Source organism: Numenius arquata, chromosome 10 (assembly GCF_964106895.1).
Source record: "Numenius arquata chromosome 10, bNumArq3.hap1.1, whole genome shotgun sequence".
Taxonomy (NCBI): domain Eukaryota; kingdom Metazoa; phylum Chordata; class Aves; order Charadriiformes; family Scolopacidae; genus Numenius; species Numenius arquata.
The window spans coordinates 21,455,458-21,472,657 of NC_133585.1; the positions used below are offsets into that span (position 1 = coordinate 21,455,458).

The window sequence follows — 17,200 nt, forward strand, 5'->3', positions numbered from 1 at the left end:
TTCTGAGTGAGATGACTCTAATGCAGCACACGGTATCTGCCTCCGACTCTCTAGAAACTCAGACTTTTCCCCTTTCTCTGCCGTATGTACCTACTTCTTCAGTCCTGATCCCAAATCGAGAGACATCGTCTTTCCTGTTCCCTCGGAAATTTGTAATGTATAACAAGTCTACAAGCTGTTTTCTCAGAGCTACATCTTACTGTTCTGTGATGCTGGTTCTTAGTCTGTTTACCGAAAAAAACTTGGGGGAAACTGTCCATTTTTACCCAAGGACGGGTCATAAGCGGCCGAGGGTTTGATACTGCTTTACGTCGAGCAGCCTTCACTGTAGGTGATATCAGTACGCAGAGCGATTTTTCTGCAGCTGTAATTGGAATCTCTTGCTTTGCCCCTAAAATGTACCGCCTGGGAGGAATCTCGCTGTCAAATATTGGCCGCCAAAGAAATCGCGCGCTGGCGGGAAGCGGGCTGGGCCGTGGAGAGCCGGGGTTCCGGCAGCAGCGCGGTTCGGCGTCCCACGGGAGACGAGGCAGCGCTCTGCTGCGCCGCCGTCCTTTCCTCCAGCTCCTGTTCGCATCTCAAGCCAGAAGGAAGATTTTGGCTTGATTTGTCAGTAAACCTGGCTGTCTTCCCTCCCGTTACCTGTGGTCTGCCTTCCATTGCTTTTTTTTTTTTTATATTGTAACTGCATGTTAAAAGTTTTTATTTTGTAAATTTCTTCAATGTACAAAGCGTTTGTTTGGGTTTTTTTTTTTAATTTTGCATGTGCATGTTGTTGGTGTCTCTCTTTATCTTTCACGCTAATTTGCCACGAGCTTTACAGCTGAAACATCTTGCTTATCTTAAATTGTAATAAAGTCACTCTGATTAGTGTCACCAAGTGAAGATTTTTCAAGTACTTATAAAAATCCATGTAATATGGATTTACTTACTGGCTTTTTTGCTCACAGTCATCTAAATCATTAAATATGTCAATTATAGTAAATTAGCTTGTCCTTTGAAAAAAATGGTAAGTAAAAGCAGTTTGGGCATTTAAATGAATGTTAATTTGATTCCACTACCAAGTTTTGTTTTAGTCTTTTGCCAAAATTCAAAATATTTGTGTTTAATATGAGAATTGTTGGAACCATATTGGGAAAGGTAGATATGACGTAATGAAGAAAAACTGAACCCCCGGTTCAGTATCAAATGTTGTAATCCTGAGCAAAAAGGTAATTACTTATTTATCAGACTGTCAGGAGGCACTCAGCGTTTCCATGGTGCTTGGCTCTTTCTCTTTTATCTTTTTTTTTTTTTGAAGTCTGCAGTCAGGACATGTTGGGGTGTTTCACTCAGAAGCTGCTGAAGGTAGTTTCTCTTTCTTTGTCCTGGAGCCGAACTCCATCACACAAGTTCCGCTCAGACATTAGAATTTTTCTTTGCTTACAACTCTTGTTGAGCCAGACTGTAACTCCGAGACACGTGCAGTAGCGAAATGGGCGAGGGGAGCGATTATCCATTTTTGCTGGAACAGAATCCGTATCCTTTACGAGATGCGTGTACAACACCTGCCGATGATGCTCAGTTCTCCAGGAGTGGCACGACTCCAGCACCGGCAGCAAATCATCAAGGTTCCATAGCTGTTAGGTAGAGACACTTTGCGGGTTTAAGGGCGGGATTGGAAGCTGGCTTACACGGCTGCTTGCTTCTGGCTGTCTGCAGCGGCGCAGGCGTGGGGACAGCGGGGCAGTGGAAAGCGAGCAGAGATGAGCTTGAGGGGTTACTGTGCAAAGCGTGTTCAGAGTGGATCAGCCGTTAAGACAGAGATTTGAATGAAGTACCCGAATTCCACTTTAGAGCTTGTAGACCTGTAACAGATGCTTTTGTGAAGGTCATTGCGTCGCTAGTGAAATGTTAGGCAAGTGAGACCTCATTGTGCAGTGTCTAGTGTCGGCAGCAAAGACGCAGGTGTTTAGTAATTCACGGCTTAAACTCCAAAGGTTTTACTCGTCTACAATTACTTGTGACATTTCTTAAGCAGAAAGAATGGACATCACAGAGGATCTCATTTTTGTTTCATCAGTTCCAGAAGAGTCTGTGAGGGGTCACGGTAATCAGCTCTCCACTAACGAGAAACACCTACTTTCTCATTCTGGAAACCTTTATTAAGTTGGAAAGTTTACGAAACCTAGTTTCATTTTGTCTGGAATTAATGTAACCTTTGTTCTCCTGCTGATTTTTTGAATAGACTTTGTTAAAAAAAAAAAACACCATTCTATTAGACCGGGAAAGAAACTGTTCCAATAGCATGTATTTTTAACCTACCCCAGGGAAGTTCTGTCCCATTGAGATGTCTGGATGCAGTTCTGCAGGACTACAGAGTATTTTAACCAATTTATTAGTTGGTAAGAAGTTGAGCATATATAAAGTTAGTGCCCCCTCTTCAGGTTGTCTGATTTGGTTAATTAGGGTCAGAAGTGACCCTGGATATCTCTTATCCTTTCATCATCAAGACCGGGCTGAGTTCTGAGCAGGAGCAGACATTGCATGAGTGGAGAGTGCTTCTTTCCAAACCTGTGTGCAAAGCTGATGGTGAGCGGTAGCACATCGTTACTCACCTCCTTTCCGGACTCTGTCTCCTCAGTTCCAGCTATGAGCTGCAGGAAACCTCCATTTTAAGAGTAAGGGCAAATTGATAAGCAGTTGCCTTCTCTGAGTAGTATCTGTAGTTCGTGGGGTTTATAATGCTTTTGCTTTTAATATGAAAACAGATATAAAGTATGAAATAGTGAATGCCTGCTGGGATGCCAGTAATAGGGAAAATTGTTGCTGTAGGTAAATCGAGGTTCCTTTAACCTGTGTTAGCAGTGCAGACCTGTGAAAGGTTGGCATATTTTGTACATGTAAATTCATTCTTGTTTTATCTTTCACATTACGTACCAGCAGTGTATACTAGCTGTCATATTATGCTGCATCATCATAGGCACTATGTCCTCGCTTCCCATTTGGCATTGAAGATTTCTCTCTGACTGACTGCAGTGAAGTCTGGCTGATAACGTTTATCCAGAAGCAATTCCTCCCTCACTGGAGAGCTGTAATCCCTTCCTGGAAACAAATGATGTTGTTTTGACCTTTGCCTTTTTGTCAGAATAGATCCTTGTGCTGTATTGAGTGAATGGATGGTTTTGTCTTTTGGGGGCTTTTTTTTCTTCTAATCATGGCCACACAAAACTATAAGAGAATTACAAGCATCTCTCAAAACACAGCGTGGTGCTATTTTTAAGAAAGTTGAATCCCAAATTGAATGAGAATTACTTTGAATCTGCAATATAGTGACTGCTCCAGAGCAATTAAGATTAATAGGCTTACTGATCCTCTGTGCAACACAAGACCTTCTTTATCTGAAGGTTGTTGTAGGCGATACGGAAACTAGATACAGTGTTCATTCAGGTGGGCTTTGAAAAGTCAGAGATCATCTTTTGATGATAAATCTTCAGTTGTTCATTAGTTTTTTATTATATGGGCAACAGCACTAATTTAATGCTGATAACCCATTCCATGTGTCCAGTATTCATTCCATGTCCAGTATTAATTCCGTGTCCAATATTAATAAAAGACTTTATAGATGGCGATATTAAAGAATTAAAAGGACTTCTACTCTCTTCTTTATAATTCTCTTAATTGTAATTAAAGAATTTCCCTAGATTACTGTCTGTGTACCAGGCTAAGCTCAACATAATTTTGAGCATTTACCCTTTCCTTCTTAAAAAAAAAAAAAAAAATTAAAGAAAACAGGTTTGTCCCTAATAATAATAATGCTAAGACTTAAATTACTATTCCTTAGTTTTGTCTAAACCATTTTAATTTTCTAGCACAAAATAGGAAAATAGAGAACTTGACAGACATAAGTGCATTTGTCATGCATGGGAATGGCTCCAAGAAAATGCATTAAAACAACACCACAAAATTCCAATATGATCAAAACCACAAAGCCTGCGGCAAAGTAATCACAGATAGCAAAAAGAATTTAACACCCCCCTGCAGGGGGAAATGTTAGGAAATGTGTAGTTTTAATAATAATGTTGTTAGGAGAAATCAGTAATAGAAGCTCCAGGCCAATTTCTAGCAAGTCCCGAGTGGATACAGAAAGTCCAGAAGTAGAAGAGAAACTGTCTGACTGCTTAAGCAGATGCATAAAGTAAGTCTCTTTGTAGATGGTCTCTGAGACAACAGAGAAGGTGGCTGGGCTGGACTTCCCTTACGGGAGCGCAAAGCAACCCAGAGACAGCGTTCACCCCCTTTCCCCTCGCTGTGCTCCACTGGGCTCTCTGGCTTTTGGCCATTGGGGATTTCTTCTCATTCATTCGCAATCCAAAGCAAGAAAAGATCCCAAAGATTCACTAGCCTTTCTCATGCAATAATTCGTTATGTCCAGAGCAAATCTAAAGAAAAACATATTTTGTCTTGTAGATATGTATTTCTTTTCTTGCAAGTAATATTTCTATTACATTATCTTTTCACCTCTCTCCAGAAAGAATGGCAATGTGCATCTATATGTAGTCTCAGAGAAGTATACTAATTTATTTTTTTTCTTTTTCTGACTTCTAGGCGAGGATATGCACAGCAAGAGGTAAGGCTGTTTCCCAATTATGTATAGAATATTAATTACATCAGCTTACTTTTCCCATACAGCCTGTGTTGGGAAACTCATTGCTACTGGGTGTTTTAGAGACCAGAAACGTGAGGTGGTTCAAAAAGTTCAGGAGGCATAGATTGACTGGGGGATGGTAACCATCGTGGCACAGAGGTGACCTCCGGGGTGGGAGATTGCTGCTCAACAAACTGCCAAAACTGGTTTCCTCCACTCTCGCTGAGTTTTCTTATGGTTCACCTGATGACCTGCTGCTGGCACTGAACCGCCCAGACCTTCTCTGCAACTCACTGCAGCCTGTTGTTCTTGCAGCATCTTTTTCTCCAGCAAGGAATAATGTGGAGTTTCCTTCAGAAATCTGAATGAACTCATTTAATAATGGGGAAGTTCTCCAAAATACATTTCTGTCATAAAGGCTGATATTTACTGCTGAGAGATAGATCAGTTCTACTAATCTTAAGGTGTGCATCTGGAGCCCACTGCTCCTCAGTGGCGTTTCACAAATTGCAAGCTTGCTGTTGTTCTGCTTTGGCTTCTCCTCCCTTCGCAGAGCTGATTTGTGTCTCTTAATCCAGTTACAGAACGTCCACCTCTCCCAGGGTTTGGTATTGGCCATGAAACTTGGCTGAAATAGTGCCACCGAGTTTTGGGAGGAGTGTGGGGACAACGGTACTCATTTTCCTGAGTAAATCTGATCCCAGTTTACAGGACAGCAAGTGACGTACATCGCTCTGTCATTTGCAGGGAACTGGAGCTGCAGAGTAATTAACACCATGACTACCAGGCAGAGCCCATGTTTAGCTGCGACATATCTGAGGGGAGCTGTATCATCCTGTCGGTCCTCTCTGTGCAGCCTCTCGGGGTCTTCTCCCTCACCTCAGCATGCTTTTCTCACTGCACGCCACGTACAGAAAGAAATCCCACATAAGCTGTAAGGAAAGCAAGTGAGATAATCACTTACTGGTGTTGTGAATTAAAGTATCTTTGTAGCTGGGAGGTAACGCAGTTAAAAGCCACAGAAGTAGAAGCTTATATGTTGTAGTAGAAGCTTAAGAAATCAAATCACATCAGGTTTTTAATAGCTGAGTCACAGACTTTGCTGTGAATTCCCATAGATCTGCTCTCTACCTGTTGGGGATAATTTTTTTGTCTGCCATTGTCTCCCTGCTGTCTCCAGCGTACACCACACAGTCGTTCTCTCGGGCTCTGACAGAAGTTCTCAAGTTACAGAATTCAGAGAATCACCACATAACCTGGGAATTTGATTTTATATTAGGCAAAAGAAATAGTGGACCGTAAATCGATTTTTTTACATTACGTGCTTAGCAGTGTTCTACTGCTCCCTGAGTGTGGAAGTATCCAGGGGAGGGACGTACAAAAGGCTCTGAAGGGACCTTGTGTTTTTAGGATTTCTTTCCAATCTTAACTCAAACACAAATGATCTGCACTTTAATTCTTGCTGCCTAATTAACCTCTTTCTAATTTTCTTTTGTAGCAACAGCAGTTGCTGAGACCTTCTCTTCTCAGACCAGAGGTACTGCTATTTTTCATTTCTTAATTATTCTATAACTTTTTAATGGCTTTTACATAATTTCCTAATAAAAATTTGTCTGTCAGGTAATATTTCCCCCCCTGACTTTTCTGGATGAGAAGGAAAGTCTTGACATTGTTACCCCATTTATGTTTTTTTAATTAAATACCTTAGATTTACTGCCTCTTAGTATTTTCCTCTTGAGCATCTTCTGGTTGCTCCCCTGGACTTCATCACGCAGACTGAAAGCTTTCCTAGTTTCTTGTCCAAATTCACAGAGAGAATAATTTCCTTGCTGTCCGACCACGATCTATTTTTTCAGATGTCGGTCAACTGGTAATTGATTATTGTACCTAGAGATGAAGTAAGCAGTTGGCCTGCCAAGGTAACGAAAGCGTTAGCACGCTGCTGTGAAGTACAAAGGCTGTTCTGGATTATAAACCAAATACTTTCTATTTCAAATCTTTTGGGCCCAAAATCATTCCCAAAATGAGCAATAGAGAAAATGTGTAGCTTTTGTGAGACGTTGCTATCGGTGGTTATTTTGTAGTACAGAATAGCGATAGTTTCTGTAAGTAATTACAATGAGATGCTCTGATGCAACTTTAAATCCATTGGACGGGAGAAAAACCTCTAGGAAGCTGGGAGATAGAGACGACATGCAGTCCCTTGCCAAAACCTGAGCCCTGGTGCTGTGTCCATACTGCAGCTCAGAGCTATTCCACAGAGCAGCCTAATACCAAATGGTGTGAAACGAGCTTACGGACACGCTGGCGCTTTTGTAGGATACAGACGAGTACTTGGCTTATTCCAGTGCTGCTCGAGGTTGTTGATGGTTTAGAAGATACTAAGAGACGACCACTGTAAGTGAAATAGCCCTCATCTTTCAACACTGCTTTTTCCTTTGAGAGAGGCGTGAGAGGTGACAGCGTGTTTGCTGTCAGTCCAGTTTACCGAAGGAGGTTTTTTGTACAGGGTAAGTGAGACTGTGTCCCACACCAGAGCAGTGTCTGCATTTAGCTGACTTAGAACAGTCACTCCCAGGGAATACATCAGAGAAGGGGTCGTTTAAAGCTCCTGTTGGCTTCTCAACATGGTTCTTGACAGTTGTCAATGTTCCTCAAATTATTATCACTTTTTATTTTGCTTGTTTGCACTTTAAGGCACTGTTCTTTGTGCCCTTTGCATCCATCGTTAGTGTGTGTACTGTTTGCATTCAATCAGTGTTTCTCTTTTGGCAGGAGTTAAGTATGGAGTCTGGAATTGATCCAGGGCAGGAATACTATGGGCAAGATTACTACAGTTATGAGCATGGGTATATTTTCATTTTTCCTATATATTTCTGAAAATGCTGCTTTTCCAGGTTGGTGATGTTTATTATTCAGCATCGGATCTGGAGACGTTCCTTTACCACAGGATTACTTTAATCTTTGTGTCCACAAAGGCATGTGCTGACAACAAAACTATTTTTAAGAGTTAAAGGGGCGTTGTATAACTCCCTGCTTCTTTAGGAATGTAATTACTGCACTTGCAGAGTGTATACCCCATCTATCATGCCGTTTTCATATTCACTTTTTTATTTGCATATTTCTGCTGTCTTGGAAATTAATTTCCATCATCTCCTCCCCTTTTGTGGCTCACCAGCCTGAGTTCAGTGAGTGATACTTTCTGCTCACAGTTTCCAGCCAGCATCTGGTCTTTTACATTTACCTAGAAAAACATCATCCTGCCTTGTTCTGATAATGCCCGTCTGCCTGCGAGCACTGCAGGGATGACTGCTGTTCTTACACGCTGCCGTAGTTTCAGCTGGATTGCCCAATCAGAATGACAGATGCTCCCCCCCCCCCACCTCCCTCTGCGGAGAGAGGAGAGGAAGAGATAAAGATTTAATGAAAATATGAATAAATTAATGAAATAAATAATAATAATTTTAAAAGATAAGTATAGACAACACATACAAAACCGGCTCAACACACATACAAAAGCTCCCAGAATGATGTCACCAGCAGGCGCTGGGGAAGTCCCAGACTGGACTCAGCGACAGATGGGAACTGGGTTCCAGCTCTGGAGTCAGGAACACATGGATCAGGATCAAAGGCAGATGAACGGACAGGGTCCTGTTGGCCACTGAAGAGAGAGAGGCTGACCCTTTGATCCCTCAGCTTTTACACTGAGCATGGGGCAGATGGGATGGAATACCCTGTTGGTCAGGTTTGGGTCACCTCTCCTGTCCCCTCCTCCCCACAGGGGGGACCCCTCTACGCTTTTCCGTTTCCGACCCTCCAACGGGGCAAATAACAAATTTACCTGCCCTTGGTTGTTACAGCAGTGAGAATACGCAGGAGCCTCTCTGCACACCGTTCCCTGGCATAATCAGGTGTTACCGCCCTGAGAGGGAACAGTTTCTGCACAACATGCTGTTAATTTCAGAGTTTAGTTAGCTAGAAGAGGCCCAGCTAAAAAGTAAAATTTCTGAACAGAAAATTGGTTCTGTTTTACCTCAGACCAGGACACAAGCTGACAGGGATTCTCCAGAACTGATCCCGGCGAACCTGCTCTTTCATGCCCTAATTATAAAAGAGATTTAAAAAAAAAAAAATCATGTACCTGGAAAGAAGGTCATTGCACTTGGGAGATTCTTGACCGATCCCAAAGACCTTGCAATTCGTGTTGCCATCCGTTTGTAATGGGCTTGCAGCCAATTGCAATAGGAAGAGGGTTTGGATTATGATACCACTAAGGAAAAAAGAATAATAATCTTCTCAAAGGCGGAGACAAAACAGCAAAGAAATTCTTGTCCTTTCGGGACGTGAGCACGTGCATTTGTTGCTTTGTGTGGAGACACGCATGAACGCATTGGTGCACGTTATGAAGAGACAATGGTGTGTTTGCCAGGTATGAACTGCCGCAGTACGGGAGCCGCCGCCGATTGCTGTCTCCTTCAGGGATGTACGATGAGTATGGGGAAGTCGTAGTGGAGAGTGACGGTGGCTACTACTATAGTCCGCATGGACCAACAGCAGAAGAGGTAAGCGTCTCTGGTGTGTTGATTCTGTCTCTGCAACGAGATGAAGGATCATTAAACCTTGTCAAATGTATTTTGTAATTGATTAGAGTACTGTGTTCTGGATAGACCAAATAAGTGGCCCTTCCAATGCTAATCATCATTTGCCCTTCGGATGACCGATAAAAGTTTGTGTCAGCACCTCTTTCCCTTTTTCTAGAAATAAAAAGCAAAGTTTCTTTCAATATCCACATCTATTTTTCCCTCCGTGTAGATTTCTAGTTCAAAGAAAAATACATAGCCTTATATAATTCCATTTTATATTGTTTACCAAATAGGATATTACTAATATTCAGCCTATAACTGGTGAATTTCCACAGAGAAAAGCAGTCACCTAAACTCATTTACCATACAGTTCACAATGGAATGTAAAGGAATTTTAAAATGCCAGTGGCAGCCAGAAGAAAGTTGATGTGAATGTTCCTTTTTTTTAATCTAATTTTCAGAAATACTAGACTCCTAATCCATCAGATGGGTTTTAATTAAATGAGAAGAGCTAACATTTCCAAGCCAGTATTTTTCCCTGTTGCAGAGTAGGGCATTTGCAGCCTGTTCTAGAAGGGAAACTTTCCCCATAACTTCGGTAAAAAGCTAATTCTAAAACAGGTAAGTTAGTTTTGGTTTGGGGGAAAGCCATTGCATTTGTTCCTACTGACTTATTTTAGGGTACGAGTTTTCACAATAACCATCTTTCGAATTGTAATCAAGTTCCATTTTCATAATTTGCAGGGGATGAGTCAAGGCAGAGGTCCTTCAAGCCAGAGAGCAGGGGCTCAAATGGGAGGTAGACCTTTAGGTGGTGGGATGGATCTAAGACACGGTTCTGGAAGAGCCTATAGGACCAGCCAGGGAAAAAGGAAACTAAAAGCAACAATGCATTTAAGTCGCGTAGCAGTCAGTGCTCACAAACCAGTTGGAAGAACTGAGTCTGCTCGTTCTCCGTGGAAGAAGGCAAAGATATTCCCAATGATTCTGCAGAAAGTGAAAGGCGCTAGGAAGGATTCCAGTTATGCCAAGTTAATGTCAGCTCACCAAGTGGACGGTGAGAAAAGCATGATTATCAGGGGAAGTTACTTCCAGAAATCGACAGATGACAGACCTTCCATGAGAAAACTAAATCACGTGTTAAAGCGCATTAGTGTCTCCAGAAAATTTCAAGAGCCTATTAGGGAAGGTTCAGTGCATGGTAGAAGAAAAGGAGAGGACAAATTTGAAAGAGATGAAGAAAAATCAGGAGTTTCGATAAGTATCACAGCAGAGAGTGAACACGAGGATAGTGATTATGAGAAGAAGAAAAAGAAGAGAAGAAAATACACTTCGGATGAATCATCTGAGAAGAGTAGTAGCTCTGGCTCAGAATCAGAAGATAAAGACTACCTGAAAGTAACTCTGGACCAAGATGAAGCCACTGAAAGTACTGTGGACTCAGATGAAGAATCTGGGCATGATTTTGGGGATTCTGATGATGAATCTGGCTCCAGCTCTAGCAGCAAATCAGAGGAGGACTCATCTGAAGAGGACCGTGATGAGGAAGACTCTGACAGTGATGAAGATGGTAGCTTGTCAAAGAGCTCATCTACGCAAAGTTCATACAGCAAATCAGGGACTAGTGAGTCCAGCAGTAGACGAAACACTGAAAGGTCCAGTATGAAAAGTAAGGGAGGTAGCTCTCGTGGCAGAGGAAGGCGATCCAGCCAGAAATCAAATATTAGCTCTAATGCATCAGGTAGTGACAGGGACACGAGCTACAGGAGAACTTCAGGATCCAGCTATAAGAGCAAAACCTCCTCTGCCAGCCTGGAAATAGAAGACACGATAGAAGAGGTGTCAGAAGAAGATGAACAAATGGATGCAGAGCAAGTCAGCGCAAGCCCTGATGAGACGGCAGATAACTCAAATAAGGCAGTTTCTGAAACACCTGCCAGTGCAAAAACTGCTGCTACTGAAGAAGACAAGAGAGGAAAATCAGCTGTTAGTGGTGAGGATAGCGTGGATGAAAGCACGGAAGAGGTTGGTACAGATGCTAGTGACAGGGAGGAGACTATCAGTAAGAATGAGTCTTCTTGCCTAGAAAGTGAAGTCAGTGTTACTTCCAAGGGTACGGAAGGGACAAAAAGCACAACTAGTGCCACTTCTGGTAAAAATGCTTCTTCTCCTGATACTGAGAATCAAAGTTCTGACACCAACATGAAAAGAAAGAAAGGAAGAAAGAAGATGGCCGAGGAAAACAGTCAGTCTCAGTCAGACGAGACCCTGGATGCTGCTGTCACAGAGTCAGAGACTGCTGGTGATTCTACATCCTTTTAAAAAGGAGCAACAGTAGGTGGACGTTTTGCAGTTAAGGAGTGATCTTGTTTGCTGTGCCTTCTGTGTGCTCTTTCCTAAGCAATACAGACTTGAGTAGAGACAGCCAATAAGAGAACGTCAAAGCTTATTGCTTCAGCATCTGAACCCTCTGTACTGTCTTAAGGATAGAACTGTAGAAAACCAAACTAATATCATTCTTCTGAGACACTACTCAGGTATGCTTAGTGGTGGACATAGAAATATTAATTTTCATTGAGCGATGGCAGGAAGGAGTACTTCCTTTTCTCTGCTAATTTCAGTAATGTAGTTAAAGAGGCATCGTGTTGAGTACTAGATTTGATCTGGTTTGCATTACGCACATTGTGAAGCAAAGTAACCTTGCGTTTTGCATTAGCTGTGGTGGATAACTTGATGAACCTGGTGGCACAAACCTGTTAAGGGCCCTACATTTGTGCAGATTATGCCTGTCACAAAATGGACAGGAAGGAAAAGGGGCAAAACACAGAATTCAGTGAAGAACAGGAGTGATGATGAGGATGAAAAGACTTAGAAGCCATACATGGTTTCACCGTATGTTCCCCTACTGTACCACATTTGCTAATCTTCAAATGAGTTCTCTGCTGTAAACTTTAGCCCTGTTTGCCAGGGAGGACAACTGTAATTGCAGCAAAACAACCTACCCAGAACCGCAGAGTATTACTAGCAGAGATGGGATTAATCTGTTTCTGGATCATGGAATTCAGGTTTCAGGTACCAGGGATGTACAGGACAGGGATGCAGAGGTAGGTGTGCAAAGTGAGCTTGGTCAGAAAAGGAAATGGATTACATTTTCCGACTTCTGCCCTTCCCACCTAACAGTACAGTGATTTTTATGGGGTTTTTTAAACATCTGTTTAAAAGTTTGAGATGCGTAAGAGCAAAGTATTGCTGAAGGTAACCATCACCTATGTTCTGTATTTTGGTATCTGCCTTTTAAAATTCAATAACCTGTAATATCTGGTGTCATTCAATAGAGGAGTCTTGTAGCACTTCGTTAGCACAGGTCTGCTCAGAATGAGCGTGACGGCGTTGGAAGGAAGGACTTCTCTTATTGACAGCGCAAATGGCCTTTGCGTTTTCAAGTAAGAAGCAACCTCTGTGTGATACACCTCCTCACGGAGCCCTTACTGTGCTGTCAGCACACAGAACGCGCAAGCTTTGTGTGCACACAGGCTATGTGTGCTTTATTTACCTCGTACCAAAAGCCACAGAGCTCTTTCTCAACCACTAGATTCACTGAGATAATCCATAAGAAGACTACGTAAAATTAAAGCTTTGAGCCAATATTGAGTTAGTTTTGTGAGTGGGTACTTTAAAGCTAGTGCAAATTCTGGCACGTGCACCAAAGCTCTGCCGGGAAGTCTCTGTTAGAGGGAGGAGAGGAAAACGTTTGAATTTTTAAGATACTTAAGCATGCTGTGGAGTTACCCTGCACAGTGTGATACTAACTTTTTGACTACTATCTTTAATTCCAGTTGAAATGTGAACTAGGTTTATGATCACTTACCTCCTTTTTTGTATTCCCATATAGCACAAAGTTGTAGCTGCATGTAGTGTTTTAATGTAAATCCCATTTAAACCAGCTAGTCTTTTCATCCACCTGAATATATCTGTGGGAAGAAAATTGTATGTCTTTATCGGGAACAAAAGAATAGGCATCTAAGTAATTTGTAAAAGTGTAACTTCTCAAAAGCATACGAGTAATCACCACCCGCTTGGACGTTGCATGATTTTCTTTCTCTAAAAATTGGCTTTTCTTGTGTGCATATGTGTGTATTGTCGTGGGAGTTAACTGACGGTTAGGGAGTTAACTGCCTTACTGAAATAACAGTGTTTTCATTATTAATTCAAGAATGATAGTAGCTCGTTTCAGTGTACTGCAAGGAGGCATTTATTTTAAAAATATCAATTGTAAATTAAGGTAAGTAATGGGTTTTGTGTAATCACTATTAGTACAAAGTCACAGCAACACGGAAATTGTTTGCATTAACTCTTTAAAACCAATATAAATTATATAAAATCTGAAGTCTCATTTCTCTACCATCTTCCATTTAATAATGAAGCATCTCCATCGATTCCACTTTGGAATCTCAGATTCCACTTTGGTTCCACAGATTGGAACTGGCACAAAGCCTTATGTCAAAGCTTCTCTTTTTCCAACCAGCCAGTTTTGCCAACATCTTGCCTGCAAATTTCCCTTGTGGAGGTCCCAAGATCTCTCTCTGCTTGATGTGTTGTGCGTATAAAACAGACCTGCTCAGGGACATTTCTGGACTGAATTTACAATATAGTTATACTCTGGAAGAAAACTTCTAAGGCCTTTGTAGCATTTATCCATTAGTACAGTAGTTTTGTAGAAGTATCACTCAATGGCTTCATCATCAGTGCCTTCCAGTTTCTGTTAGAAGGGGTTATTTATCTCGTCGTTTTTAATCTCTCTGTGTAAGACAGACCGAGACGTTGCTTTGTCAAAATATGACTAGCTTACCAATATCGTCCTTTACAGAAGTTTTCTTTCAGAAAGTAATGTCTCCGTCCTCAGGATTCTCCAAAGAAGGTGCACTTCAACTTAACAGGAGCACAGCTGGATGCATCTTTAGCCAAAAATAAAAAAAAAACCACAACCCAAATTTGTCAGTACTTTCCAAACCTAAAGAAAAACATCACAGTTTTTGTACATTCTATCTCACTTGCGTTACGCAGTTCATGAACTAAAATGAATTTATCCGTCTTAGAACTTTTAAATGCAAAGAATTGTTTGCGTGTTCAAGCATTAGGTATATGTGAGAGGGGCACACGGTGGGAATCAACACAGGTAAGAAATACCTGCATAAAACCTAAGAGCAAGCATACAAAAGACCAAGTTAATAAAAATTCATGTGTCTAGATAAAAAGATAAATAACAGATAGGAAAAGGGCAGGAAAATGTAAGAAATAGTGCTGAGATTTAATGACATTTTTATTTATCGTCAAACAGTGGGCCAGAAAGAAAAGGATCAAGTTGATAGTTGACCCAGAGTATGAGACCAGCTCCACCGGAGAAGACAGCGCTCCCGATTCCAGCCAGAGGAACCGTCTTAATAATCCAAATATTCAAAACAACATCAACGGTAACATCTACATTGCACAGAACGGCTCTGTTGTCAGAACCCGTCGCGTTTGCCTTGGTAATAATTTAAAAGTCACGTCTCCAGTGAGGCTGGGGAAACAATTCAAGAAACTGGACAAGCTTGCAGTGACACACGAGGAGAGTGTCCCACTAAACACACTGTCAAAGGGACCGTCTTCTAGTGATAAAATGAACGCAAGACCTTGCAGTGTTTCATTTGCTTCCTCTACTATAGGGGCTGAAAATATAGTAACAAAGCCAGGGGGCTCCAAAATGAAAAGCACAGAAGAGCAAGAAACGGTTGTTGATAATGAGGATGTCAAAGAGCCCTTGGAGTCACACAGTGAGCACACACAGTCAGACGAAGAGGAGCTCTGGATGGGCCCTTGGAACAACCTTCACATACCAATGACAAAACTGTGATTTTATTTTTTTTTAATTTTAATTTTTACTTCAGTTTATAATAAACTGCGCTTTTTATTGTCACTGAGGAAAATGTATGAGATTTGTATTGTGCACATACGTTGTATACTACAAACAACACGCTTTAAAGTTTAAAAACAAAATTTGCACTCACATTTGTACCAATTAATCGTCCTCCCCAGCAACTATTTTGACAGGCTCCCATTTCACTAAACAATACTTCATTTAAATTAATTAGGTTTTTTTGGATCTTGATTTATTGTTTAATAAACAGTAAACTACTAATAAATGCACAGCAACATTTGCTTAACTTTTCAGACATGAACTTTTCAGACATGCCTAGCTTGTTTTTCTGTACGGTACTTGTGGCTATACTGTTTAGATATGGAAATTGTCTATTTATGTTCAAGATTTATATCCAAAGCTCTTGATTCTGAACTCAGAGTAATAAATTAAAAAATAAATCCATGAAAGTCAATGGAGCAAATCCTCGACTGGCTTAAATTTGAGTAACAATACCAAAGCCGAGAGCGTTATACCAGTTAATGCAAACAGAGGATCTCGCTCAACACCCAGATAGCAAACTTACGTAAGAGTGGAATCGGAGTTTCTAAGAGTATAGCACTGTTCAACAGAAAAGTGGAATAGACGATTAAATAAGATAAAAATTGCAAAGAGGAAGGAAATGTGTAGCAATTAATCTTATTCAGAGTTACCTAGCCGTGATTTGTTCGTTTTCTTTTGTAAACTAGCTCATTCTGATTTTCTTCTCTACGCAATTTTTCATCTTTTCATCTCTTTCCGCATCAGTTCTGTTTTCCTCTTTATACGGTCTTTAGCTCTGGTTTTTATGCTCCATCAATAATTGTCATTCTATGGCTATATTCCTCCGAAATAAACCAGGATGATACACGAGTCTGTGTGATAGCAATAGGCGTTGAAGAGTAATTAATAGGAAGGGGATGGATACATTTTCAAGCCCAGCTAGCTGTTGGGTTAAATGGTACAATCACCATTCCACGCCAGGAGTGTTGAACATAAACCTGCTGAAAAGACAAATGGATCATGGTGAAGAGGATAAAAAGTGACTATTTTACGAGGCTAATATGCATAAACGGATCTGTGAAGGGCAAAGGGTATCAGAACACACAGACAGAATTGTTTCAAAAACTTGAAGTAAGCATTACTTGTAAAATACTCTACATAAATTTTGGCACCTGCTTGTGATTTCTTTTTGTACTTTGAAGTAGTGAGTGTGTTGTGTTACAACTTGAATAAGGAGCTGAGGAATGCCGCTGTTCATAGTCACCAATACCGAAAATACAGAGCAAAGTCTTTTTCTCCAATGTGGTGGAGGAAAAAGGAGATACATATTCACGTGAGAAAAGTGTCCTCTTGTGTTGTGCAAACTTTTTTTTCAGGATAAGATCAAACTAGTTTTGCGAACAACATGAATACACCTCACAAGGTACGAAGAGTTGACAGGTGAATGCATACAATTAGTAAGGAAATGATTGGCATTCCTCATTCTTCCGCTGTTGCTACAGTTGAAGTTTCACCGTGAGATCTGGATGGTCGTGGCTGTCGGTTCTGCTCTGGCAGTAAGTGGGCTTCTGCTTCTGTGATTGTGTTTGCTTTCCCTTTGCACAGGTTCTCCATGAGATTCCTCTTAATGTTTGTCTTCAGAAGCTGGTCGCATGTCATGCCAACGTAATGTAACATTTCTCTCAAATACCTCCTTTTCAAGCTGAGGTTTCCAACCAAACATTTTGAGAGGCGGTGCTTGTTTTTAGGCATGAGAAATGCAATGCAGCCCACCACGCAGGGGAAAGGAAAAAAAAAGACCATATTTGCACTTGATACCTAACAAAACATAGCTTTTTGGAGTTTAGCTGGAGTCTGAACGTATAGAGAAGAATGACAGAAGAAAAAAAAAAATCTATTCTTTGAAATAACTAGTAAAAATGTTATATTTTAATCCTGTTTAAGATACTGTTATTATTTCACTACATCATTTTTATTGCAAGATCTTTCAGTTTGGCTCCAAGTACTTCAATAAGGTCGCATGATTTTTAGAGAAACATTTTCTCCCAGCTG

At 41.0% G+C, this 17,200-nt stretch overlaps 1 protein-coding gene across 2 annotated transcripts in view; it reads left to right on the forward strand.

Moving 5' to 3' along the window:
* PCDH15 (protocadherin related 15) overlaps nt 1–15,103 on the forward strand; it is a 383,455-nt gene extending 368,352 nt beyond the window's left edge. Inside the window, exons 31-36 of one of the 2 annotated variants that reach the window (XM_074155034.1) lie at nt 4,588–4,609; nt 6,126–6,164; nt 7,403–7,476; nt 9,057–9,189; nt 9,955–11,412; nt 14,549–15,103. In XM_074155034.1, coding sequence (XP_074011135.1) covers nt 4,588–4,609; nt 6,126–6,164; nt 7,403–7,476; nt 9,057–9,189; nt 9,955–11,412; nt 14,549–15,103 — 2,281 coding nt within the window. The remainder of the gene's footprint in view (nt 1–4,587; nt 4,610–6,125; nt 6,165–7,402; nt 7,477–9,056; nt 9,190–9,954; nt 11,413–14,548) is intronic. The other variant, XM_074155035.1, reaches the window with a different exon arrangement.
* The last annotated feature ends 2,097 nt before the right edge of the window (nt 15,104–17,200 follow it).